We start from the raw sequence: 27,373 nt of genomic DNA, 5'->3' as shown, positions 1-27,373 counted from the left end.
TTATGTGTCAGGTACTGGGCATATAATATCACATTTACTTTTCACAATGGAAAGAATGAAGGAATTACAGCACCTTCCTCCATGGTAGCATTTTCTTTTTTATATGTGTATAGCAAGTTTATCTCTAAGTGAAATAACAACAGACATTTCAATTGCACTCACCTCAAGAGCGATGTTCATCAGCAGTAGATCCTTTGGTCACACTCCTTTATAGCTTACCTTAAAGTAGTTTTCTTCCAGAGTCAACATTTTAAAGTAACTCAATGGATTCTATACACACTACCCACACTTGCCTCAGAAATGATCACCGATAAACTACAGTTAAAAGCTTGATTGACCAGCAGATGGAGAGCATAATGAAGGAACTAGTTATTCCAATTTATTTAACCAAATATGAATTCAGGTCTGAAAATGGCCAGGCCTGTATTTTGACAAGAACACTATGCCACACAAATCATTGATTCTAAAACAGCACAAAAAGATTTTGGACAGGGAAATGTGAAGAAATGGGTAAGAAGTGATAACTAAAAAATTGTTATCTCGATCAGTTCAAATAATGAGGTAGACACCGTTTAGAATTTCTTCACCTCATATTCTGGTCTTTCTCTTCACATTCTTTCTCATTCAAGGAGAATCAAATGTGCAAAGAACTCAACTACACAAAACTCATAGGAAGTCTACTCCAAAATCCTCCTTGATAAAAGAATGTAAAAGAAATCCTCATGTCCAAGATATAGGAGGGATTGGAGAAGGAAATCAGTTGAAAAGGGAGTTATGAATAGCTGCACTGAAAGTGTTAAGGGAAGATTGAAATTACACTAGTAGAAATCTAGCCTCTCTAAAATTCAATATCTAAAATTAGTTTCTCTTTTCAAATAATTAGTGACTGTGCACATTTAATTTTTATTTTACTTGAAACATCTGACAAGCAACAAACAGAATTACAGAATAGTCAATGAAGAATACATTGAGAGTACATAAAAATATTTACTGAGAATGAAGTTTCTCACAGTACAGTTAAAGCGTGGAAATTATAGTTTAGAAATACAGAATTACAGAAGACAAGAGACATTAAACTTGTCATAACTTTTTAAGAGAAAAGAACAATAGTTTATAGAAAACTAGGTTAATTTAAAAATACAATTCTTTCTTAAAAATGTCTTATGCCAACAATGCATATGATAGAGTAAATCAGCCTAAGAATAAAAGAATTTAAGGGTTAGAAGTATGGTTATAATATTATCTAACCCACTCCATTTTACAGATGAGAAGATTGAGGCCTAATGAGTAGCTTTGCCTGGCCAAGAAATACTTAATGTTTTGCATACTTCCTAATTATAGGTTTAAGTTAATCTCCATTTCATTATATATACTGCCAGACAGTATCTAAAAGAGACTACATTATTAAGATCTGAGCTCTGGATCCAACTGTCACTTGGTAGATTGCTGCAAAAAGGACACATAAAAGGTAGAAAAGACAGCACTACTAGTATTTCTTTAAAATGTGAATTACTCATGTTAGCTTTTGAATACCATTGATTCTTATAAAATTATTCTATGTGGTAGGTCAACTATAATCAGACTGAAAATAAGTGTGCTAAATATTTATAAGAAATCAGATGTCACCCTAACTGGTTTGGCTCAGTGGATAGAGCGTTGGCCTGAGGACTGAAGGGTCCCAGGTTCGATTTCAGTCAAGGGCATGTACCTTGGTTGTGGGCACATCCCCAGTAGGGAGTGTGCAGGAGGCAGCTGAATCGATGCTTCTCTCATCGATGTTTCTCTCTATCCCTCTCCCTTCCTCTCTGTAAAAAATCAATAAATATATTTTTTAAAAAAGAAATCAGATATCTTTATAGCCCTAATGATCTGTGCCATTTTTGTATACACAAACAAAATATTCTTATAGTGTACTCCTATTTTCTAAAACTATCTTTTTTTAAATATATTTTATTGATTTTTTACAAAGAGGAAGGGAGAGAGATAGAGAGCTAGAAACATCGATGAGAGAGAAACATCGATCAGCTGCCTCCTGCACATCTCCTACTAGGGATGTGCCCGCAACCCAGGTACATGCCCTTGACTGGAATCGAACCTGGGACCTTTCAGTCCTCAGGCCGACGCTCTATCCACTGAGCCAAACTGGTTTTGGCTAAAACTATCTTTAATGAGGAATATGTAATGTTAATTATCAGCTTGGACCTTTTGATGTTTTCTAGTTATAGAGTAATAATTTGGGGAAAACATTTACCAAGATAATAGTTTAAGAGAAGCCAAAATTTACCAGTTCCTTGTGTTGTCTTTATCAGTTGTTATTGTACCACATGTACTGAACCATGACATAAAATCAATTTAATAAAATGTATTGAGTAACTATTACATGTAAGGCGATCAAATATTTTGTCTAGACATAATCAGGTCAAATTTAGTTTGTTATTTCAGTTCCAAATAATGTGGTAATACATTATTCCAGAATTTTTTGGAACCTGGTGGGTTCAGAAAAATTTTAGAACCATTTTCTAAAACTTGCTTTGAATGCACTGGCATTCTGAACCTCTGTACTTCATGTTCTTTCCCCTTTTTTTGATATGTTTTATCTCTCTCATATTTCACAGATCCTTTGATTTTGCTCACTTTTCTGGATTCTTTTCCTTCACCCTGTTTTCCCAGCCTTTCACTCCCACCATTGCTTGTCTCCTGGTATTTCCCATCCTCTTTCTCATTGTCCTCTTTTCCTTCCTTCCCTTTTCTCTTGTTTTCTTCCACTTCCCTTTTCTCCACTTCCCCCTCCTTCCTTTCCCTCTTCTGGCCTTCCTCCTTCCTTTCTTCCCCCTCTCCTTCCTCCCCTTCCCCTTCTTCCTCCCCATCCTCCTCTCCTTCTTCCCCTTCCCCCTCTTCTTCCTCCCCTTCCCCCTCTCCTTCCCCTTCCCCCTCCCCCTCCCCTTCTTCCCCTTCCTCCTCCCCTTCTTCCCCTTTAACCTCCTCTTCCTCCCCTTCCCCCTCTTCTTCCCCTTCCCCCTCCCCTTCTTCCCCTTCCCCCTCCCCTTCTTCCCCTTCCCCCTCTTCTTCCTCCCCTTCCCCCTCTTCTTCCTCCCCTTCCCCCTCCCCTTCTTCCTCTCCCCCCTCTTCTTCCTTCCCTTCCCCCTCCCCTTCTTCCTCTCCCCCCTCTTCTTCCTTCCCTTCCCCCTCTTCTTCCTCCCCTTCTCCCTCTTCTTCTTCCCCTTCCCCCTCTCCTTGCTCTCCTCCCCCCTCTCCTCCCTCCTCTTCCTCCCCTTCTCCTTGTCCTTCCTCTCCTCCCCCCTCTCCTTCCTCCCCTTCCCCTTCCTCCTCCCCTTCACTCTCTCCTTCTCCCTCTCCTTGCCCTTCCTCCTCCCTCCCTTCCTCTTCTTCCTCCCCTTCTCCCTCTTCTTCTTCCCCTTCCCCCTCTCCTTCCTCCTCTCCCCCCTCTTCTTCCTCCCCTTCTCCTTGTCCTTCCTCTCCTCCCCCCTCTCCATCCTCCCCTCCTCCCTCTCCTTCCCCTTCTTCCTCCTCTTCACTCTCTCCTTCCTCTCCTTCTCCCTCTCCTTGCCCTTTCTCCTCCCCTCCTTCCTCCCTTTCTCCTTCCCCCTTTTCTTCTTCCCCTTCCCCCTCCCTTTCCCACTCTCCTTTTCTTTCCCCCTCTCCCTCCTCCTTTTCCCCCTCTCCGTCTTCCATCTCTACTTCCTCCTCTTCCCTCCCTTCCTCTTCTTCTTTCCCTTCTTCCTCTTCTCTGTCTTCTTCCCCTTGTCCCACTTGTCCCCCTTCCTTATCCCCTTCCTCCTCCTCCTCCTCTCCTTCCCCCTCTCCTTGTTCCTCCCTTTCCTCAATCTCTATCCCTTTGTTTGTTTCCTCCTGATGGCCTTGTTCCCTCTCTTTTTGCTCCTGTTTCTTCTCCTCTTCTAAATTGTTCTCTCCCTTACCCTGGCTCTCCATTTCTCCTCCTCCTCTGTCTTTTTCCTCTTCTCCCTTTTCACTTTGCCTTTGTTCCACTTGTGAATTACTCTCCTTCCAGATTCCCTCACATCCACCTTCATGCACATCTTCTGCTTCTCCCCCTGACTTTCCATTGCCTTCACTCACCTCTGCTCTGTTTGTAAGGTCATCTGATAGGCTCTTTGCTTCCTCCTCCTCCTTTCCTCCAGGCATCTCCACATTTTCCTCTCCCTCTTCCTCCTCTATTCCACTTTCTTCTAAATCCTCTGCTCCTTCCTCTTCCTCTGGAATTTCTGGCAAGTGGTCAGACTTAAAATCATATTTTGCCATGAATTCGGATATTTTGAGTTGAGTATATTCCGCTTGTTCAAGACATTTTCTGCTATACCATAAGTTTTGGTCAGTTTCCATTTCATCATCATCTTTTTCTCCACTACTACATTCTACTGACTCAGGCAACTCGAAGCCATCAGTTGTACTGTGCTGACTTTCACTTTCACCTTCCAAGTAACTATATGGCTCCTCTATAGATTCTCTTTCATTGTCAAAGATCCCATCTTGCTTGTTCCTTTTCCTTTCTTTAACAAAATAATTTTCTTCAAAATCCTCATCAATATTCATGACTCTATTTGGCAATTCATCAAGGGATCTATTAATATCTTTTATATTCTCTTCACTTTTTCTTATATCCTTCAGACCTGCCATTTCTGCCAGCATAGTTTCCTTCTCAGAGACCATTTCTCTTTCTTCTGAATCTTTCTGACTGCCTTCTCCATCACTTTTATTTTCTATTTCCTTATCATCAAGTGGATAAATACTATTTTTAAATCTAGATGTCTTTTTTTGTAAGCCCTTCTCATTGGTATCAGCCTGAGGCCCAGGTTGTCCTGAGTCATGACCTATATCCTCATCTGAACATGCTTCCAGCTCCCCAGTTGTTGGTACCATGAATGTTCCTTCAGCCAACATTTGTTCATATGATTTTCCTTCTTTCATTTTTTGAGACATCTCTTCACTTTCATATTCATTGCTATCATCATTTTCAGTATGAGCTGTATGCTGCTTCAATTTCTCAATTGACTCTTGCTTCTGTAAATTTTTTGAAGTAATTGTCATACTTCTATTAGTTAACAAAGGTAACTTACTTACTACAAAAACTGCCAAAATTTCACATTATCAGTTTCACTAAGAGAACAAAAATGTCCAGTTTTACCAAACATTTTGCCTAGATTTTGTTTTCTTTGGGGATAATTTATGCTGCTCTCTAAGTCTACGGTACATTTAATTTTGATTTAGTAACATTTGTCTGTATTTAACTTTCAAATTCTTACTACTTGCTTTAATTTTGCCATTACTTGCAGTACCATCAATATTTATTCTCTGACCCTTTTCTAAATCTGAATAAATTCTTAAATATAATACATTTTCAGATTGATTTTGCAAAATATTGTATAAAATTTATACTTCTCTTGCATGCAGTGCAGTTCAGTTTATTTTTTTCTACCTTTCTTATTGTTTTAATTATCAAATTTTGATTGGTCTTTCAATTCCATAAATTTCACAAAATTAAAGAAAATAAATGAAAATGTGAAATTTCTAAAAATTGAAAAAAAAAAGAAATAGAAGAAAATAGCTGGGATAAAAACTGAAAATGAAATCAACATACTAAATAATAATGAATATAATTTTCTTTTCAAAACAAAATCTTGGGTTTTCAAAATTTTGACCCTCTTATTATATTCTTTAATTATAATAATTTGCATACCTAAAAAACCACTACAAGGAAAATACTTAAGGTTAAAATGTAAGATTTTAATTAAAACTATAAAATTAAACATTGATATTTGAATGATACATTAAGAATTGAAGCCCAGCCCACATGGCTCAGTAGTTGAACATTGATCTATGAGCCAGGAGGTCATGGTTCAATTCCTGGTCAGGCACGTGCCCAGGTTGTGGGCTTCATCCTTAGTGTGGGGAGTGTAGGAGGCAGCCAATCAATGATTCTCTCATATCATTGATGTTTCTATCTCTTTCCTCCTCTCCCTCTCTGAAACCAATAACAAAATAAGGCAAAAATCAAACTGTTGACCTAAATTTGCAAGCTAATAGGTTGAATATTTCATTAATTTGAATCTCTGGGTAGTAAAACCTCACTAAATCAAGTTTTATAAATTGTGATAAGTGTTAGGCTCAGAAAGAGGTCATAATTTTTTTTGCTAAAGAAATTATTTAAAAAGCACAAATTAAAAATTAATATATAGAAATACTATAATAAATTTCTTTTTATTTACCAAAGTAAGCCTGATAGGGCTTCTAATTAAAAAGAGTATGTGAAGTATAAAATATATTATCAATTAAAAAATAAATCTTTCTTTATCTGTTTGTTCTAGGTCCTATTCTTTAGAAAGTCATAATTCTTTCATGAGCCCTGAGAGAGACAGAGGCCCATGTGCCAGATGTGATTCCTAAACGTATATGCCTTTTTTTCCCCCAGAGAAAAAAAGCAGCACAGAAGAGGCAGAGCCCAAAGTCTAAGACAAAAGGAAGGAAAAACACAGAAAAGATGTCTGCTTGGAAGTCAAAATCAGTCAACATTCACTGAGCTTCCACCACTGTATTAAAACAGCTCTCCCATATAGAAAAAAAATGCTGTTATTTACCTTGTCTCTGTCAGTAAAATAAAGATAAACCTAATGAAGATTAATACTAAATTTTTATAATTTAGCAAGATGCTCTTGCACTTCAGTTACTTTTAATGATTGTTAGCTTAACAATGTGTAAATGGCACTAAAAATATAAATGAAATGTTTTCTATAGCCTTCTTCAATTTATTTTTCTCCAATTTATTCTTCTAATCCTCAAACTCCTCATACTTTCACCACACTGGTCCATAAAACTAGGAAAAGCAAGTGATTTTAGGGGAGACCTTTATCTCTCCACAGCTGTGATAACCAGAATATTCCTTCCTCTTGTTATTCACTTGTTATTCATTAAAGGTCTGTTTTTATCAATCATGCACAGTTTCTGACTAATTTTCAAATGTTTAATTTTATTTTTATGCTACCAATTCCTTAATAAATTAAAGCCTATTCCAAACATTGGAAAAGCCATTAAATATTTTCACCAAAACCACACAAAAGATGTCAATATAATTCTGTAAGGTCAGAACAGTTACTCATCCAAAGCAATAGCAAAGCAATACTCAAGTAAAGTCAGAGAGCCATGCTGATAAATAGTAGGCTCTTCCAATACTTAAGAACTACAACAATACTCTTTTGCCTTTATGACAAGAAATAATGGCTATTCTGACTTGTTAAGCGACTGCAAAGAGCAAATTTCAGCATTGGAAATGAGGTCAATCTTGTTGCATCACAGAAAATACACACCAACAGAACAAGCCCAAATTAAGGCGATCTACATTATATTCCTGTCTTTTCAATTCTAAAGTGAATGCTTACCTTTCTTGTGTTCTTTCCAGAAACCTTTCAGAGAAAAAAAATTTAAACTGTTCTTACCCACCATAATAAAAATAACTCTGTATATTATACCTTTTGTTTTTGAATTGGTGATAATTTTAAAGACTTTTCATTGGAACTTAGGCTCATCATATGTGTCTGAAATAAATAAAAAATAAATGTTCTAAAAACAATGAAGACTATATATATATATAATTATATATTTATACATTCTATTATATAAATAATACAAAACAGCTCAGATAGTAATAAACTCACAATTGAATACTTATAATGTGAGGATTGAAATGAATTTTATTGCATGTAACCTATACCTCAATAAACCTGATTTAAAAATAGCAAAAGGAAACCAAAACCAAAAGCATTCTATGCATATAACAGAACAGTATAGGAAATACATATACATACAAATACCTTAAGAAATTCAAACTTATATCTAGATACATAAATAAGAAAGCCATTACCATATTTAACACATCAGTAGTTTCTCCAAGGCTTTTTGAATCCACTGATGAGCTGTCTATATCCTTCACTTTGGTCATTTTATCTTGAAAATAATCTGAATGATTAAAAGATAAAAGAGAAAAACAGATTTCAAAGGAAAAGTGAAAGACAGATGGATAATAAACAAAATTATTCTGTAATATAAAGTGCAGATGTAATTTTATGGAAGGTCCTTTAACCACGTGTTAAGGGAATTGAATAGAATTCATTCCAGTGATAATTGGTTTTAAAATTTCTTTTTGCAAATTTGAAGATTTTGACACTGATGAGATAACAAATGCTGCATCCATATGAACAGGAAAACACTATTCCTTTGGGATCAATACTACCCAGATATCAAGCACTGTGGAAGTGAGTCCGCAAAAAGGGACACAATGACCCACATCCTCCTGATATGCATAACTCAGTGTGGTATCTTTACACATTTTATGAGATTAATCTGTATGGCCAGTAAAATAAAGCTGACATAATTGTGATGTTGTGTCTTGGTCCCACATGTTCTTTCTTTCTTGGATCACTTGTTCTGGGAGAAGACATGTTGTGAACATCCCTAGGGAGAAGCCCATGTGCTGAGGAAGTGGAGCCCCGTGACTATGGCCATCTGAGTGAGCACGGAAAAGTATTTGCCAGGCCCAATCCAGCCTTCAGATGACTGACAGCTTGTCTACAACTGCATGAAATGCCCTGAGCCAGAACTACTCAGCTAGACCGCTCCTGGATTCCTAATCCTCAGAAACTGTGTGGGATAATAAATGTTTGTTGTTTTAACCCTATAAGTTTCAGAGTTATTTGTTATGTAGCAACAGATAACTAGTACAAGCACCTAGAAACTTTCATGGAAAACTGCAAGGTTATCTATATATATATAAAAGCCTAAGCGACCTTTACGACCAGTCAACTGAATGGCTGGTTGACTGGTTGCTATGATTTGCACTGACCACCAAGGGCAGATGCTCAACACAGGAGCTGCCCCCTGGTGGTCAGTGTGCTCCCAGAGCCAACCTCACGCAGTTGGCCAACCTCCTGAGGCCCCTCCCCCAGCTGCCCTGACCCCAATTGGCCCCCCACCTTGATCGAGGGCAGGGCCAGCTGGCCAATTACCCATGGCCCCTCCTCCCAGCCGCCCAGCCAATCGTGCACCAGGCCTCTAGTTAGTATATAAAGATGCTCTACTATTTCCCACTGACCTCACATTTCCCTCTAGCTGCCAGTTGATTCCTCTGCTCCTCTTCCTCACCAAAATATGCAAAAGAATTTATCCACACACCCTATCTATACTTCATTTCTTCATTTCCCATTCATACCTCAACTTTTAACACTGGATTCTGCCCTGATCTTCCCCTTGAACTACTCTTGTCAAGAGTACAGTGGGGCCTTGACTTACGAGTGTCCCGACTAACGAGTTTTTCGAGATATGAGCCGTCCCTCGGCCGATTTTTTGCTTTGAGTTGCAAGCTAAAATTCGGGTTACGAGCCAGCTTCAGATACCCCACCGCTAGTTGGCGCAGCGAACGTCACAGTGAAAGCCACAACATCAGCCCAGCATCACGTGTCTCACTCGTTCACTTTAAGCAGTTAGCTCTTAGTTGAAGCATCAGTGTTGTGCTTGTATTTGTGCTTGCAGTTATTTTGCAAAACTTCGTTTTTTGGGTGTCCAGAACGGATTAATGGCATTTCAATTCATTGTAATGGTGAAAATTGATTTGACAAGCAAGTAAATTGAGTTACGAGCTCCATCACGGAACGAATTAAACTCGTAAGTCAAGGCCCCACTGTACTAAAAATTATCTCTGCCATAGTCCTTAATCCCAAATATCTTCTTCATTAGAAACCTACTAATGACTCTGATCTCCTGGTCTTGGCTTCTTGTCCTGCCTCTATCATCCAAGCACATGCCCTGAAGTAACATATACATACTTGTAAGATACACAAATGTCTGTAAACAAAATTATTTAGAAGAGGTATGTAATAGCTAAAGAGCTGGGATTACAATTTAAAACATAAAAGCTATATTTAACAGGTAGTGAGGTGGAGGTATTAATAATAACCATGAATATATTTACTAAGGGGTTTCTAGACTAAATGCTAAGTATTTTATATGCCTTACACTTAACTGTCACAATCACTCTCTAAAATAGGTATTATTAAACTCATTTCAAAGATAGGGAAATTGAGGCTTATAAGTCAAGCCTCAATTTATTAACAAGTCACATAGTTAATAAATATCAGAGCTATCATCTGGCTCCAGATCAATTTAACTTCATACACCAAAGCTCTTAACCACTACGCTATACTACCTTAAATGCAGAACTTCACACAGGTCCAGAGGACCTGCATTCAAACCCATTCACTTCATTTATAAGCTGATCTTGGACAAGTCACTCAATCTCTTCAACCCTTTCTTTTTTCAATCTATAAAAATAAAGAATATAACTCCTATCTAATTCACAGAGTTGCTTCAGGGTTTAAAGGAGACAATGTAAGCTAAAGTACTATGCATGCCAAACACTGCTTGCTATTTGATTTGAGTTCAAATGAGTGATGTCAGTCTTTAGGAAGAAAACAGTTTAATTGAAGAAAACATCTTAAGGTAAACATGAAAACAACAGGAATAAAAGCTACATATTTTTCTCAGAGCAGGTAGAATATCAAACATTACCTGGTTCCATGGGCTTTATGGAGTCCTCCTTTTCAGTCATTTTCTCCGGCAGATTATTTGTAAATATGCAGAAAGGAACTGAACTTGGGGAAAAACAAATAGATGACCCAAGAGTCCCTTTAATTGGAGGTAGCGCTTGCATCATTTGAAGAGAATCTGGGAATTTCTCCTTTTTTAAAAAACAACAATAGTTAAATAAATTGTTAGATGTTTTATACATTTCATACAGACACCAAATGCCCTGTGGTTGATAAAAATACTTGAGAGAGAATTCAAAGTTGACCAACATCCCACACCATCCTATATAATAAAGAGGTAATATGCAAATTAACCCTCACGCCCTCACAAGATGGCTGCTTACGACCTGGCTGACAGGGGGGTTAGTGAGGGATGACCAAACGACTGAACAAGCAGGCTGCATGGGGTGACCAGGAGGGGGGTTAGTGAGGGACCACCAAATGACTGAACAGCAGGTTGCGTGGGGCAACCAGGCCAGCAGGGGGGTCGTGAGGGGTGACCAGGCCAGCATGGGGGGAAGTTGGGGGTGACCAGGCCTGCAGGGGGGAAGTTGGGGGCAATTAGGCTGGCAGGGGGGGCAGTGAGGGGCAACTAGGCTGGTGAGGGGGCAGTAAGGGGTGACCAGGCTGGCGGGGGGGGCAGTTAGAAGTGACCAGGCAGCAGGGAGGGGGCAGTTTGGGGCGACCTGGCTGGCAGTGGGGGGCAGTTAAGGGCGACCAGGCCAGCAGGGGGCAGTTAGGGGCAATCAGGGCGGCACACAGAGGCAGTGAGGGGCGATCAGGATGGCGGGGGTGGGCAGTTTGGGGCAAGTAGGCAGGCAGGCAAATGAGCAATTAGGAGCCAGCAGTCTAGGATTGTGAGAGGGATGTCTGACTGCCAATTTAGGCCTGATTGGGCCTAAACTGGTAGTTGGATATCCCTCAAGGGGTCCCGGATTGAAGAGGGTGCAGGCTGGGCTGAGGGACCCCTCATCCCGCTGTGAACGAATTTCATGCACCGGGCCTCTAGTTCATTTTATATAATCCCCAAGAGCTCAAAATGTTTTGTTTTGTTAACTCTGTATCAAAGTTGCTTTAAATTGTCAATTTGCATGCCTCTTTTTCATATGATGGTGAAATATACATTTGTTTTCTCTGCCTTCCTTGAGAAACAAAAAATTACTCATGAGACATAAACAACAACTACAAAATGCTTATGGGATATATATCAATCTTTTCATAGATACTCTTCCATAAAAAAGTCAAACTAAACCTTTTACCTCAAAAGGAATACATTTTGCAAGTTAAACCAATTTTTTAAAAAAGGAATGTCTCGCCTGGCCAGTGTGGGTCAGTGATTGAGTATAGACCTATGAACCAGGAGGTCACGGTTCGATTCCCGATCAGGGCACATGCTAGGGTTTTAGACTCAATCCCAAGTAGGGGGCATGCAGGAGGCAGCCGATCAATGATTCTCATTCACCATTGATGTTTCTATCTCTCTCTCCCTCTCGCTTTCTCTCTGAAATCAATAAGAAAATATTTTTAAAAATTTTAGTATCATTGAAATAATTTTAAAGGCCAGAATAAGACTCTCTCAATTTAATTGAAAAAATATCCCCTTTCTCAAACTGAAGTCCTTATTTCTTTGTTTTCCATGTTTCATTGTTTATAGCATATAACCTTCCACTGCTCATGAGATATAACTAAAAGATAAAAGCAAAGTAAAAGTCAATTCACATGCAGTTGAGAAAACAACTCTCAACATTCAATCTGAGGTGATATTAGCCAAAGTTATTCAGAATAATTTAAATTTTCTAATTTTTATGTTTAACAGTTTAAATGAGTTCCCTTTAAAAGCTTATAAAACCTCAATTCTAATAATTTTATTTAGTAAATGTTTCTGGCAAGTCCCTTCATAGATTTAAAAAGAAAATGGATCTTTTTCTTCCAGTTTTCTTTGTAGTAATAGACAATACTATTATGTAGATTAGGCCACAATCATACCCTCTCTCTTCGGCGCATACGTGCTGATAAAGTTCTATGCAATATGTTTCTTGAGGTCAGGTCACTGATGGACAGAGAAGCTGCTGCAGGTATGCGAGAATCACGAATTTTCCCAAGTTCAATTTTTTCTGTAACAGGTCGTGGAGTGGCAAACACTACCATGTGACATCCACCACAGGCAACCTGCAGCATAAATTGACAGATAATTTAATTGACACTGGCTTCAAACACAAGTAGGTTTTTAACAGTTTTTAGGCACAAAACATTTACTTAGTGGTAGACTTTCTATGCTGAATGACTCTCTCTCTGGACATACACATACTCACACACACACACAATTTATAATATACAGTTGATTCTTGAACAACACAGGTTTGAACTACACAGGTCCACTTATATGTTTATTTATTTATTTTTTTGTAAATAGACAGTTGGCTCTCCATATCCCTGGGTTTCACATCTGTGAATTCAACCAACTGTGGATTGAAAACAGTATTTCCGATCCACAGCTGGGAATCCAAAGATGCAGAGGGCTGACTGTATGCATTGTTCTAGCCATCCTATCTAATAATAAACAAACATGGTAATTAACCATACCTCCGCTACGCTTCCCATTGGATAATCAGCAGGATATGCAAATTAACTGCCAACAAATATGGCGGCCAGCAGCCACGCAGCTGAAGCGAACAGGACGCTTGCTTGCTCCAGTGATGGAGGAAGCCAAGGTTCCCCGCCTGCCTCGGCCTGCTCTAAGCTATACTCTAAGCAACAAAGTTACAATTATAGAAGCTAAACAAGCTCCAGATACCTACTTTCAGCCAGCTTCGGCCTCAGAGCTTAGAGCGGCAGTGATGGCAACAATGTTTCAATTATAAAAGCTAAATAAACCCAGATACCTGCTTTCAGCCAGCCATGCCTCAGAGCTGGAGCCGGCTCTCAGCTCCAGTGACAGTTATAGAAGGTAAATAAATCCCAGAATAAAAAAAGAAAAAAGAAAAAAAGGAGAGGCTGGGAGCTTCAGTCACCCACCAGCCTGAAAACGGCCCTCAGCCCCTCACTCAGACTGGCCTGGCACCCCAGTGGGGACCCCCACCCTGAAGGGGGTCTGACCAACTGCAAACAGCCATCAGCCCCTCACCCAGACTGGCCAGCCACCCCAGTGGGGACCCCCACCCTGAAGGGGGTGTGACCAGCCTGCAAACAGCCATCAGCCCCTCACCCAGGCTGGCCAGGCACCCAAGAGGGACCCCCACTCTGATCCGGGACACCCTTCAGGGCAAACCAGCTGGCCCCCACCCGTGCACCAGGCCTCTATCCTATATAGTAAAAGGGTAATATGCAAACTGACCCTAACAGCAGAATGACTGGGAATGACTGGTCACTATGACACACACTGACGACTAGGGGGCAGACACTTAATGCAGGAGCTGCCCCCCTGGTCGTCAGTGCGCTCTCACAGGGGGGAACTCTGCTCAGCCACAAGCCACGCTGATGGCTGCCAGTACAGCAGTGGTGGTGGGAGCCTCTCCTGCCCCCTCAGCAGCGCTAAGGATGTCTGATTGCAGTTTAGGTCTGCTCCCTGCTGGCAAGTGGGCATCCCCCATTGGTTCCTGGGCTGCCAGAGGGATGTCTGATTGCCATATTAGGCCCAATCCCCCGGGGAGCAGGCCTAAGCCAGCAAGTGGTCATCCCCTGAGGGGTCCCAGACTGCGAGAGGGCACAGGCCGGGCTGAGGGACCCCTCGCCATGAGTGCACAAATTTTTGTGCACCGGGCCTCTAGTTGCTATGAAGCACACTGACTACCAGGGGGCAGATGCTCAATGCAAAAGCTGCCCCCTGGTGGTCAGCGCGCTCCAACAGCCAACCTCCCATGGCCCCTACCCGCTGCAGGCCAACCTCCCGTGGTCCCTCCCCCCAGGCCCCAATCGGGGAGGGGTGGGGGGCTGGCCAGCCAACCTCCGGGGGTCCCTCACCATGGTCGGCCGGTCCCCCGATAGGCCTCAATTGCTGGTCAGGCCGAGGGAGCCCACCCGTGCATGAATGTGTGCACTGGGACTCTAGTTTTACATAAAGGACTTGAGTTTTTGTGGATTTTGGTATCTGTGGCAAAATCCACAAAAACTGGAACCAATCTCCTGCAAATATAAAGGGATAATTGTAGTTAAGTTTTTGGGAAGTCAAGAGTTATACATGGATTTTCTTTTTAAATATATTTTATTGACTTCAGAGAGGAAGGAAAAAGGGAGAGAGACAGAAACATCAATGATTAGAAAGAATCATTGATCAGCTGCCTCCTGCATGCCCCCTCCTGGGGATCGAGCTTACAACCCAGGCATGTGCCCTTGACTGGAATCGAACCCAGGACCCTTCAGTCCGCAGGCTAATGCTCTATCCACTGAGCCAAACCAGCTAGGGCTGGATTTTCAACTTTGCAGGGTCGGTACCCCTAATCCCTGAGTTGTTCAAGCCATCAAATGCATATTCTTTAAACACTATGATTGAAAATTAGAACAAGTTTAACACTATTTTACATACTTTCAACTTGATATTGTATAGAGAAAAAAATATTTGATAGTATAGAGAAAAAACTAAATGTAATGTTACAATTCTTACAAGTTAGAAAATGTTATTTTAATCTGAGAGCAACATGCTAATTACTTGAAAAAATTACTCAGAAAAATTCAACTTGGAAAAAGATGATCCAAGAATAAATCAGTCTCTTGGGCTAATTATGTCTCCAAGACTTTTGTTATTGTTGCTAATCCTCATCCAAGGATATTTTTTTCCATTGATTTTTAGAGAGAGTGGAAGGGAGGCAGGGAGGAAGGCACGGGGGCGGGGGGCCGGGGGGCCGGGGGGTGGTGGTGGTGATAGAGATAGATGATAGGTAGATAGATAGATAAACATCAATGTGAGAGAGACAAATTGGTTGGTCGGATGCCTCCTGCATGTGCTCAGACTAGGGACGGGGATTGAACCTGCAACCTAGGTACGTGCCCTTAACCGGGAATTGTACCCGAGACCCTTAGGTGCTCAGGCAGGTGCTCTAACCACTTAGCAACACCAGCCAGGACCAGCCCTTTTTCTTTGCATGAACATTTTTTTAAAGTCCTTAGAGCAAAATGCAAGCATTTAAAATGATGGAACAATAAAAAAAAATCAACATTCAAAGGATTTTTAGAAATAATTTTCAATAAAGTGCTTAAAAAAACCATGTATAGTATTTATAACATACAGATTTTTAGCAACTTTATAGTGTACCTGGTGGCATAAGAATAGCATATTCTGAACCTTTCCTTTTTCAAAGTTAAAATTTATATATTTCACACAGCATTTTAAAAAATTATCTTCCCTATAAGACTATAAGCTCAGTAAATGAGGATTTGATTATTTTCTTCATCCCAGTATGTTTTTTATTCCTTATACTAAGTCAGTATCTTGTTTAGAGCAGAGGTTCATTAAACGGGTCAAATCAAAGAATGGAAATGTTCTATAGTATGAGGCACTGAGTTTTTGGAGAACAAATTTCAAGTGATATAATCATCACCAAAGAAACATAATTTTCAAGTCTGTAGCTCTTAATTGGCAAAAGTATTAGAAACAACAGATACAAAATGACTGCTGGGGATAACACTGAAACAGTACCTTCTTATCCAAATAACATTTGGTCAACAAAACATACTTTCAAAACTTCATGAATTATCAGATTTTTCTCTTATGGAGAATTTGAAAGTCTTAGTAATATCTAATTCAACAAATACTTATAGAGGACTATTGTAAGGTACTCTGATGGGTGCTATAGCAAGTCATAAAGCTGTCAGGCATGACACGATCCTGGCTTTAAAGACACATATGAAATTAAAATAGAAGAGTCAAGATTAAGGCAAAAAGGAAGGTGTTAAAGGAGGAAAATTAGGAAAGAGAGAGTTTCAGACTGACATGATGTCTGACATTTGGCTTTTAGGAAACGAGTATATATATTAGATATAGCCATGATATTCTTTCATATAAAGTACTTATTTTCTATAAAATACTGAAAAATTCAAATAAAGGAATATGAAAATATAAACAGGGAAATGCAATACCCTTACCAAAGAAACTTTAAATCTCAAAAAATTAGGGGACAATGTAGGAACAAACTGATTGGTAAAATTCTCCATTCCAAGTCCTAATTTTCCATATCGACCATCTCCAAAAGTATACATACGGCCTATATCTAAAATGCAAAGAAGAGAGAATTATTTAAGTGTTATTTATATGATTTATTGGTAAATAAACTAATATATTAATTTGCATTTTTATTCTAATTTCCCCCTCACATTCTGCATTGACTTTTCCCTGATCCATTAATGTTTCCATACCCTCTACGGTCTCTGTGGTCCTGCACATAACATTAGACAATAGATACTCTGAGAATAAATCACTAAGCCCTTGGTGGTTTAAAAGTTGAAACCCAGTTGTGTGAGGCCTCGTGTGAAGCAGCAGCAATCTAGCCTGAGATCTCATGAATATATACCATCTTCTCAAGGGGAAAGAGTTTTTGTATTCTGATCCCCTATATCCCAATACAAACTATTTCCTTTTTATCTCAGTTCATTGATTGAATCAGGGGTTCTCAACCTTGGCACTACTGACACTGGGGCTGGATAATTCTTGATTGTATGGGTTTGTCCTATGTAGGATGTTTAGCAACATCTCTGGCCTCTATCTACTAAATGCTCATAGAATACCCCACCTCTGCAGTTGTGACAATCAAAAATGTCTCCAGACATGCCATGTGCCCTGGGGGGACAAAAATCACCATTGATAGAAAACTTACTGGCAAAGATCAATCCAGCTATCTCTTTTACTAGTTCTGCTCCTGGGATGTGGAACACTGCTGATGGAAATGCCATAAACCAACCATGTCCACCAACCCCTATACCAGCCGTGGGCAAACTACTGCCCGCGGGCCGGATCCGGCCCGTTCGGCTGTTCTATCGGCCCGCGGAGCCGAAAGAGTGGAGGGTTCTCTTGTTCTCCCTTCTGCTCCTTCACCAGCAGCAGTGTTAACATGTATTAGTTAACACAAACACTCCATCCATGCTTTTGTTCTGGCCCTCCGGTCCAGTTTAAGAACCCATTGTGGCCCTCGAGTCAAAAAGTTTGCCCACCCCTGCCCTATACCAATACTGGGTATCCTCTATATAGGTGGACCCATGATGATGATGAGTAATCTTGTCGCTTCTCCCACTGCCATAGCAGCTATTCTGAACCTTCACTCCTCAAGCTCTTCCTTCATAACCTCCATCTCAAGTGGAGTAAGTACCATGGAAGCAAAAGTAAAGGGGAAAGGTGCCAGGATGGGAACAGAGGAGAGCGATCTCCCACTAGTCTAGGGATTATGGAAGGCTTTCAAACTGGAGCATAAAGGATGATTAGAGTTTAGCTGCAAGAAGGGAACAAAGAATATTCTAAGCAGAGTCAGCAGTACATACAAAAGCTCTGAATCAAGAAAAAACATAGCATAGTCAGGAAGGTGAAAGGCAACCAACATGCCTATAGCACAAGGGGAGTGGTATGAGATGAGTCTGAAAAGGTAAGAAGGAACCACAACATAAAGGATTTTGTTGGTTCATCTTAAGAATTTCTGAACTCTAGTCTAAGGGCAATAATAAGCTCAATGAATAGTTTTAAGCAGGAGAATGATAAGAGCACATTGGGAACTTCTAGTTTAAGATAGCAAAGTAATTGCATTACTAAGAAAACCCAAGAGAACTGACTGAAAATGATTAGAAAAAATATAATACATGAAGCAGTTCAAAAATTAATATACAAAAATAAATAGATTCCCTACAAATCAGCAATAACCAGTATTTAAACTAAATTTACACTCATAATTCTATTAGGTATTTATTTCTTAAATATATATATATATTCCTTATCATCTTTTTGCCTCCCCCCTTCCTTTGACCCTGATTTATTTATCCAAAATGGTTTTAAAGGATGTAGGGCGTGGCTATAGGGTTAAGCCTCAGTCTGACCTGTTGGCAAAGCCACAAACAAGTCCCAGCTTAGAGGGCACAGTCCTCTTAGCATAATTAGGCTTGACCTTATGATGCTCCCTAGATCTTAACTGGGCAGCTAATGGGCTGAGGGAGATGCAGCAAGTGCTGAGAAAACAAGTGAAACTCACAAGAACATTGTAACTATAGTGACCACTACCTTGTTTACCTCTGGCTATAAAATAAAGGCTCAGCTTGCCTCTGGATCTCTCTCTGTGGCCTCAGCCAGGCACAGGAAGATCCCAGCTTATTCTTTTTGTCTGTCATTTCTCCATCCTTCACCACCCTCACTCAGGTTTGCGGAACCCTTTACTGAGCAGGCTTGGCACAAAGGTTTGCCCTTTTAATTCGATTATCTTTAGCCAGGAAAAAATAGACTCTGATCCAAGCCTTCTGACTCCACTTCCAACCTCAAAAATATTTTTAAAACATGAGCTACTGGCTATAATGTGGAACTGAGAACTTACAGATAACTCACTACATTAATCCTGTAGGAAAAAAAATATTCGCAACACATGTCCCCTGGGGAGGTTTCATGAGCAAAAAGGCAAACAAAGTTAATGTTTAATTATTTGTGCTATAACTTCTTTTATCAGGAGGAAAGGTATTATGAAAGTTTAACCAAATAATCTCATTGTATGTTAGATGACCCATAAAAAGTGTATATTTACCATCAATGGCAATTTAGAATTGATGGAAAATGGTAGAAAGGGCAGAGAAACTGAGAATAGGATCCTGCAAGTGAGACATACAGTTCAAGAATAATCCTAGGACTATGAACAAATAGTAATTCTTTACATTGAATATACATGTTCTATTTCATGCTATATTTAAAAAGGTCAGTACTTGATAATTGTAGGTAGGTCTCTTCTTCCCCAAAGAACCTTTAAAAGAGACCTACCTGCCCATTTTCAAGTACTGATCCTATTTCCCCTAATCAGATACCATTAGATGAACTCCACTATAGCAGTAGCTGTTTTTCTAAAAAAATCTTTATTTTTAAAAGTATTACAGATGTCCTCCTTTTCCCCCCAATGTCTCCCTTCACCCATTCCCGCCCTGCCCCAGGCCTTCCCCACCCTATTGTCTATGTCCTTAGGTAATGCATATATGCATATAAGATCTTTAGTTAATCTCTTCTCTCCCCCCTTCCCCCCTTCCTTCTGAGATTCATCAGCTTGTTTCCATGTCTCTATTTTATTCATCAGTTTATTTTGTTCATTAGGCTCCTTGTTTGTTTATTTTTAGATTCAACTGTTGATAGATATGTATTTATTGCCATTTTATTGTTCATATTTTTTATTTTTCTTCTTTTTTTATATTCTCCCTCTTCTTAAAGAATACCCTTCAACATTTTATGTGATACTATTTTTAAAAGGAAAAATGTAGAAATACTGATATCTGTATTATTCTAAAATACTATATGATTTCTAACTTTTTAATGCTTTATTTTTAGATAGAAATGTGAGCTGGAAATAGTGAAATTATAGAGTCTTTTGTTCTAAAGCAATTACATCTGTGGAGTATATCAATTACCTACAAGTAACTGAGTTAGTCATTTTAGGGAAGGATCTTATATTGAGTCCTACATTAGCAGCACCTAGTTTCTTAAACTGATGAAGGTCCAATGCAGCATCTCCCTGGATAGAGAAAGTACAGAGTGGAAGATCTAAAGGACCCAGATATTCACTTAGTGATCCTGAAGGTACCTTTCTATCACTGTGGGTCACTCCTGAAAATGTCTCATAGTGGCAAAAGCATCATAAGAATTTAGTGGCGAGGATGTGGACAAAAAGGAACCCTAGTACACTGCTGGTGGGAATTCAGACTGGTGCAGTCACCATGGAAAACTGTGGAGTTTCCGCAAAAAAAAAAAAAAAAAAATGTAACTGCCATTTGACCCGGTGATCCCACTACTAGGAATATATCCTAAGAACCCTAAAACACCAATCAGAAAGAATATAAGCACCCCCATGGTCATAGAAGCACAATTTACAATAGCTAAGATCTGGAAACAGCCCAAGTGCCATCAGTAGATGAGTGGATAAAAAAGCTGTGGTACATTTATACCATGGAATAATATGAAGCAGTAAAGAAGAAGAAACTCTTATCCTTTGAAAGAACATGGAGGGACCTAGAGAGCATTACGTTAAGTGAAATAATCCAGGCAGAGAGAGACATATCAAATGATTTCATTTCTATGTGGAATCTAATCAACAAAATAAATGGACAAACTAGATAGGTCCAGAGGCATGGAAGCATGGAACAGACTGATGAATCTTGGAGGGAAGTGGGGAGGGGAGCAGGAAGAGATTAATCAAAGAACTTATATACATACTAGAGGCCTGGTGCACGAAATTTGTGCACGGGGGTGGGTGTTGGGGGGCTCAGCCCGACCTGCACCCTCTCCAATCTGGGACTGCTGGCTCCTAACCACTCACCTGCCTGCCTGATCACCCCTAACCACCTCTGCCTGCCTGCCTGATTGCTTCTAAACGCCTCTGCCTGTCAGCCTGATCGCCCTTAACCACCTCTGTCTGCAGGCCTGATGCCCCTAACTGCTCTCTCCTGCCAGCCTGATGGCCTCTAACCGTTCTCCCCTGCCTGAATGATTGTCCCTAACTACTCTCTCCTGCTGGCCTGATTGCCCCTAACCACTCTCCCCTGCTGGTCTGATTGCCCCTAACCACTCTGCCTGCTTGCCTGATCGCCCCTAACTACCTCTACCTCGGACCCCACCACCGTGGCTTTCTCCAGAAGACATCTGGTCTATCCAGTCTAATTAGCATATTACCCTTTTATTAGTATAGAGCAGAGGACCGGTGCACGAATTTGTGCACAGGTGGGATCCCTCGGCCTGGCCGGTGATCGAGGCCTATTGGGGGGCCAGCGGCTGAAGAGCGGCACCCTGGGAGGTTGGCCGGCCGGACCCCTGATCGAGGCTGATGGGGGGGGGCTGGGTGGGGGGAGAGGCTGCAGGAGATTGGCCAGGGGGCGGGGCTGCGGAAGGTTGGCCAGCCTCCAATCAGGGCCTATGGGCGGGGGGGCTGGCCAGGCGGGGAGAGGGGCCAAAGGAGGCTGACTGGGCGGGACGGGCTGTGGAAGGTTGGCTGTGGAAGCACACTGACTACCGGGGGGCAGCTCCTACATTGAGCATCTGCCCCCTGGTGGTCAGTGCTCATCATAGCGACTGGTCAACCGGTTGTTCCAGTTATTAGGTTGTAACAGTCGCTTAGGCTTTTATATATACAGATATGCATTGCCTATGGTCACAAACAATAGTGTGGTGAAGGCCTGGAGAGGGGACAGGAACCTGGTGGAGGGGGACAATGAGGAAAAAGGGTGGGGCATCTGTAATACGCTCAACAATAAAGAGTAAAAGTAAGTAATTTACTCAGTCTAAAAATAGCTGTCAGATTGAATAGGGAGAATATTTTGAAATAAGTTCTTTTTTTTCCTGGTGAATAGAGCTGGGAAATATAGAATTATACACTTGAAATCCATATTATTTTATTAACCAATTTCACCCCAATAAATTTAATAAAAATTAAGATAATAATAATAATAGATATGTGGATACACACAAAACAAGTTTTTTTCTCATAAGACTTTTCCCTTTGGTCCAAGTAGAGTTAAGAACTTTCAAACTGATACAGTTTCAAAATGATTCCAGATTTCTGCCAAAGTATAATACTATGGTCTTATCTCTGACACTGATGACATATTCTGTGGTTCTTAATCTTTGAATCATTTATATTGACATTAAACTGAATTAAAATTTAAAAGGAGTTTACAACTTTATATTCTGGCATATTAAACAAGGAATTCAATTTTCTCAGTTATCAATTCCTTTAAGTTATACATTAACTCCATATAGTATTTATTTTATAATAAAATATACCCAGTTTTATAAATATATACCAGAAATCTGATCTGTACCTGTTATCAAAGCTGTGTGATTTTCTCCACAGGAAATATAAGTTATTTTATGGTCCTTAACAGATTCCATGATTTTGGGTTCCGCAGTTTCAAAGATAAATGTGCCAAGACCCAGTTGACCAAATTGTCCCAGCCCAAAGGTGTACACAGCTTTCTCTGAAAGGGAAGGGGCAAGTACAAGAAAAGGATTGCAGGGAAGCAGATGCTGTCACCATTATATCTAGAAAAACTGTGATATTCAACCTTTCACAATGAAGGTTAAATATCTCTGAAAGAATGCCCATAATAAGAATACCTAACTATGCATTTCTCAATGATGAAGGAAGAAGAAAAATGTAAAGGTACACAATTATAAAAAAAACCTCCTTCATCTAAAAACATTGTATATCACAACTAATATAATTTTTGGTCACATCACCTTTGTAAAATCTAACAATGTAATTGAATGTTAATAAATAATACAATATTATAAAAACAGATTTCATTAGTTAGCTTCAGATCAATACTACTCTAATTTCACAGGATACATTTTGATTTCATGACTAGTAACTTGTTGCCCTATAGAGATCTTAAGTTTGTCCAAACATAATCTAGAGAAGTTAAGTTCTTATTTTTCTTGGGATCTATATTTCATTGAGGACCCCATCTTATAACCAGGCCTTTCTTGTCTTTTGGTAACTGACATACAAGATCACATCTAACACTCTGCCTCATTTAGTGTGTCCAAGTTCCAGTCTGACACTTTCTCAACAGCAGTCCATTGTTTCCCTTATTTTAAGGAGAAACTAATCATACCATCACTACAACCAGTAGTTGTATTTTCTAATCTGTCATAGTCACATTTAAATACTACGTTTAAATAAATCCATCAACAATGAACTAATTTAAATTATCTTTGAAGTATTTTAATGAATGATACCTAACTAGATCTTAAGACCAAAGATATAGGCATAAGGAAAAATAAAGCTGGGGAAGGCCCCTATAGAATCATCTAATCCAGGCCCTTTCCTTTAGTGAAGGGAATAGTTTAGAACAGATGGTTAGTTATTCTTTCCTTAAAGGTCTTGCAAAGCATTCTATAACTCCTAGGTATTCATCTAATACTTAATAAGACTAATGGTCAATCCTCTCTTCCAAGCCTATTTCTTCATTAGGACTAAATATTTAACCTTTCTGTCCACACTGTGCTCCAGAATACAGGTTTCTCATCAGGGCTAGCTCATAATAAAGCTCTCACAGGTTCATGGAGAAATGTGAAAAATAGGCAAAGTAGTGAATTTACCATACACATAAATTTATACAATTTAAGGGTGTGTCTTTTATTATAAAATTAAGAGCTTTTAAATTTTTTTCTGAAAATCCCCCTTATGTTATGATATAATTGTGAAAACATTGTATTTTTTGCAATGTCCATATTTAGTCAAATTAAAATTAAAAGCTGGCAACCATATATTCATCTTCATATTTTATAAAACAAAAACCATAAAATACAAAAGCTTTATTGGTCTGTGAGATCGCAAAGTATGCAAAAGTCTGTGGAAAACAATCTATTTCTTGCAAGATAGCTTTTAACTACAAAACAAAGTCCACAGGAAGCTAAAAGTACCACAGATGATCTTGGTGCTCATTTTACATGAAAATATTTTATAATGTATGGTTGAATGACATTATTATTATATTAAGAGGCCCGGTGCACAAATTCGTGCACCAGTGGGGACCCTTGGCCTGGCCTGCGGGATAGGGCTGAAACCAGCTTTCCGACATCCCCCAAGGGGTTCCAGATTGCGATAGGGCACAGGCCAGGCTGAGGGACCCCACCGGTGCACGATCGGGGCTGGGGAGGGACACGGGAGGTTGGCCAGCCAGGGAGGGACCACGGGAAGGCTCCAGGGCATGTCCGGCCTGTCTTGCTCAGTCCCGATCAGCCGGACCCCAGAAGCAAGCTAACCTACCAGTCGACTGTCTGCCCCCTGGTGGTCAGTGCATGTCATAGCGAGTGGTTGAGCGGCCTTAGCATATCATTAGCATATTATGCTTTGATTGGTTAAATGGACCAGACGACCAGACACTTAGCATATTAGGCTTTTATTATATAGGATAGTGTCCTTTAGAACTTTCAATCACCTATTAAATTCTTTCTGTAATTTTTGTATAAACTACATAAAATATGTAACATAAAGCATAAATTGCATTTCTGCCTACAGAATGAATTTTCAGATAATTTATAAAGATTAATTTCAAAGTTTAAATCCTAAAATAAATATTTTTGAAAATTCATATTGTTGGCAAAAATTCAAAACAATCTTAAACGTCAAAATTATTTCCAAATTTAGAGTGGAAATCTTGAAAAAAATTATTTCCAACTTGGAAAAAGATTCCATATGGAAAGTATAATTCTGGTAAACCATAGCTAATAAGCATGACAAGGACTAGAATAAGAAGTTAAGGAAAAGTTATGTAAGAGGAAAATCTAAAGATAAAATATTGTTCAATCAATATTTAATATGGAAGAGAATTGGATATTATTCAAAATTTGCCTAGAATGATTTTAACTTTGAGTTACTGAAGATTAATGGTGATTTCTGAAACTGTTCATTTTTTTTAACCAAAAAAATCATAATTCACTACCTAACTATATGACCTCTATATTACTCATCTATATATATATAAACTCCTAATATGCAAATAGACCGAACAGCAGAACAGCCAAATAACCGAACAACTGGTTGCTATGATGTGCAGTGACCACCAGGGGGCACACGCGTAACATGGCAGGTGTCGGTAGCAGGTGGCAGAGCGCAGAACATGGCAGGCATCAGCCACAGTGGGATGGTGGAGCAGGTGAGCAGGGGTGCCAGACCAAGGTGGGGCGCCGGTCACTGTCATCGGGGCGAGTCTCTGGTGGTTACTGAAAATTCTTTGCTCCTGCGCACCGCAGTCCTGCCGGGTGCTCACACCTGCTGCTGGCGCTGGAACCACTGCTTGCACCTGCTGCTGGTGCCTGGCACCGGCCCCAATCGCTCAGTGCTGTCAGTGGGTGTGAGCGCCAGTTGCCAGCCCTGATTGCCCCTCAGGGCTTCTCCACTTCCCCCTGCTCCTGAGGGGCGATGGGGGCTGGTAGCCGCCTCTTGCACCTGCAGCCAGCACCGGCCTCAATCGCTCCACACTGTCAGTGGGTGTGAGCAGTGGTGGTGGCGGGAGCAGGACTGGCAGCCAACCGGGAACCAGGGGCCGCAGCAGGAGGGGCCAGGCGGGGATGCGGGGGAAGGGCCAAGACCCGCCCCTGTGCCCACCACAGTCTTGTAGCCCACAGTTCTTTTCAAGGTGCACAAATTTGTGCACTGGGCCCCTAGTCTAAAATAAAGCTAATGCTATACAAATTTAGGAACACCAATTTAGAAAGCATATTATTAAGGAGTATGTATATCTTAATGTATTAACTAGAATAATGAGAAATGACATGTCATGCCAAATACAAAATTCAGAAGCCAAAAGTGACATTACTATTATGGTTCTAACTTTCTTTATTACCTGAATTGAAAATCTTAATACTTTTTAATGAACAACTACAACGGAAAATAAAAATCACAAAGAAATCACCAAGTTATATGTGGTGAATGTCACAAAGAAAAGAATTATCAATGACTGTAGAAAATAGCATGAAAAGGGAGCTTCTCCAAAAGAAAATATTTCAGAAAAACATGTCAATTTTAGATAAATATGGAATATATATATATGCATATATATGGAAAAAATATATTTCCATACACATATGGAAAAGTTTGCCCTTAAAATTAGCTAAAAGCAATGTCATTTGTTGCCAATAAATGTGTTAAGAACATGAAAATACCAATTATGTTAGCAAAAATAATTCAACAAGATTAATTTTTTTCTACTTAAGAAATTCTTCCATTGGCCAGAAATATATATTAACTACAGGAATAAAAGGTGAGGATCTTAACTGAAAAAGATTGAAGGTCAATTTATATGAGCTATCTAAAATAGGCAAACTCTTAGAAGCAAGAGACTAGACTGGTGGTTTGCCAGGAGCTGGGAGGGGGAAGAGGAGAGCTGCTAATCAATGGTATAAAAGTTTCAGGTATGCAAGGTAAGCTATGGATAATACTGTATTGTGCAATTAAAAATAATTTAAAAGGGTAAATCAAATAATAAGTGTTCTTACCACAATAAAAAAAGGAATATAATTTTTTTCATTAGCCACCACAGAGAGCAAGAAACAGAGCAGCAGGGCCCACACATACCTGTGAGAACCACTGTGTGCCCTCCACCACAAGCTACTTGTATCACCTTCTCAGGAATTCCAGGTACCAGCTGGGGCACTTTGTGATTCATCAGTAGCTGTTTGGGAAGACCTAACTTTCCACACTCATGTTCTCCAAATGTATACAGTTCTCCCTCCACTATTAAAGGAAAAGAACAGTGATCAATGACAGCATAAATATGGACAAGATACCGGTCTTTTTAGTACATGTTCTCATATGCAGTAAAAAATTTAGAAAATGGCAACTTAATAAATTTGACCTTTCTTGAGATATTTTTACTGTATGGTAAGGAAATGAAGCCAGATTTTATTTTCCCTTTGATTATTCTAGTTCAATATCTTCAGGAAGAATTCTCAACAATCACTACTAAGAAAAAACTAGAAAATTATTTTAGCTGCTTAACAAAAAAGCTTCCTTTCTTTTTATTGATTTCAGAGAGGAAAGGAGAGGGAGAGAAAGATGGAAACATCAATGATGAGAGAGAATCATCAACTGGCTGCCTCCTGCACA

The 27,373-nt window shown here is 39.8% G+C and overlaps 1 protein-coding gene across 1 annotated transcript in view; it reads right to left on the bottom strand.

The window, feature by feature from the left end:
- Nucleotides 1-27,373, bottom strand: part of RPGR (retinitis pigmentosa GTPase regulator) — a 54,613-nt gene that overhangs the window by 15,456 nt on the left and 11,784 nt on the right. Inside the window, exons 7-14 of the mRNA XM_081081536.1 lie at nt 26,843-27,001; nt 22,581-22,736; nt 16,689-16,813; nt 12,597-12,779; nt 10,594-10,762; nt 7,895-7,989; nt 7,503-7,568; nt 4,099-5,040 (exon numbers count right to left, since the gene is read on the bottom strand). Of these exons, the coding sequence (XP_080937662.1) occupies nt 4,099-5,040; nt 7,503-7,568; nt 7,895-7,989; nt 10,594-10,762; nt 12,597-12,779; nt 16,689-16,813; nt 22,581-22,736; nt 26,843-27,001 (1,895 nt within the window). The remainder of the gene's footprint in view (nt 1-4,098; nt 5,041-7,502; nt 7,569-7,894; nt 7,990-10,593; nt 10,763-12,596; nt 12,780-16,688; nt 16,814-22,580; nt 22,737-26,842; nt 27,002-27,373) is intronic.

This window comes from Myotis nattereri (genome assembly GCF_964212035.1).
Source record: "Myotis nattereri genome assembly, chromosome: X".
Lineage (NCBI taxonomy): Eukaryota > Metazoa > Chordata > Mammalia > Chiroptera > Vespertilionidae > Myotis > Myotis nattereri.
Note: the sequence above shows the minus strand (reverse complement) of the source record. Positions and strands in the feature narration are given on the sequence as shown.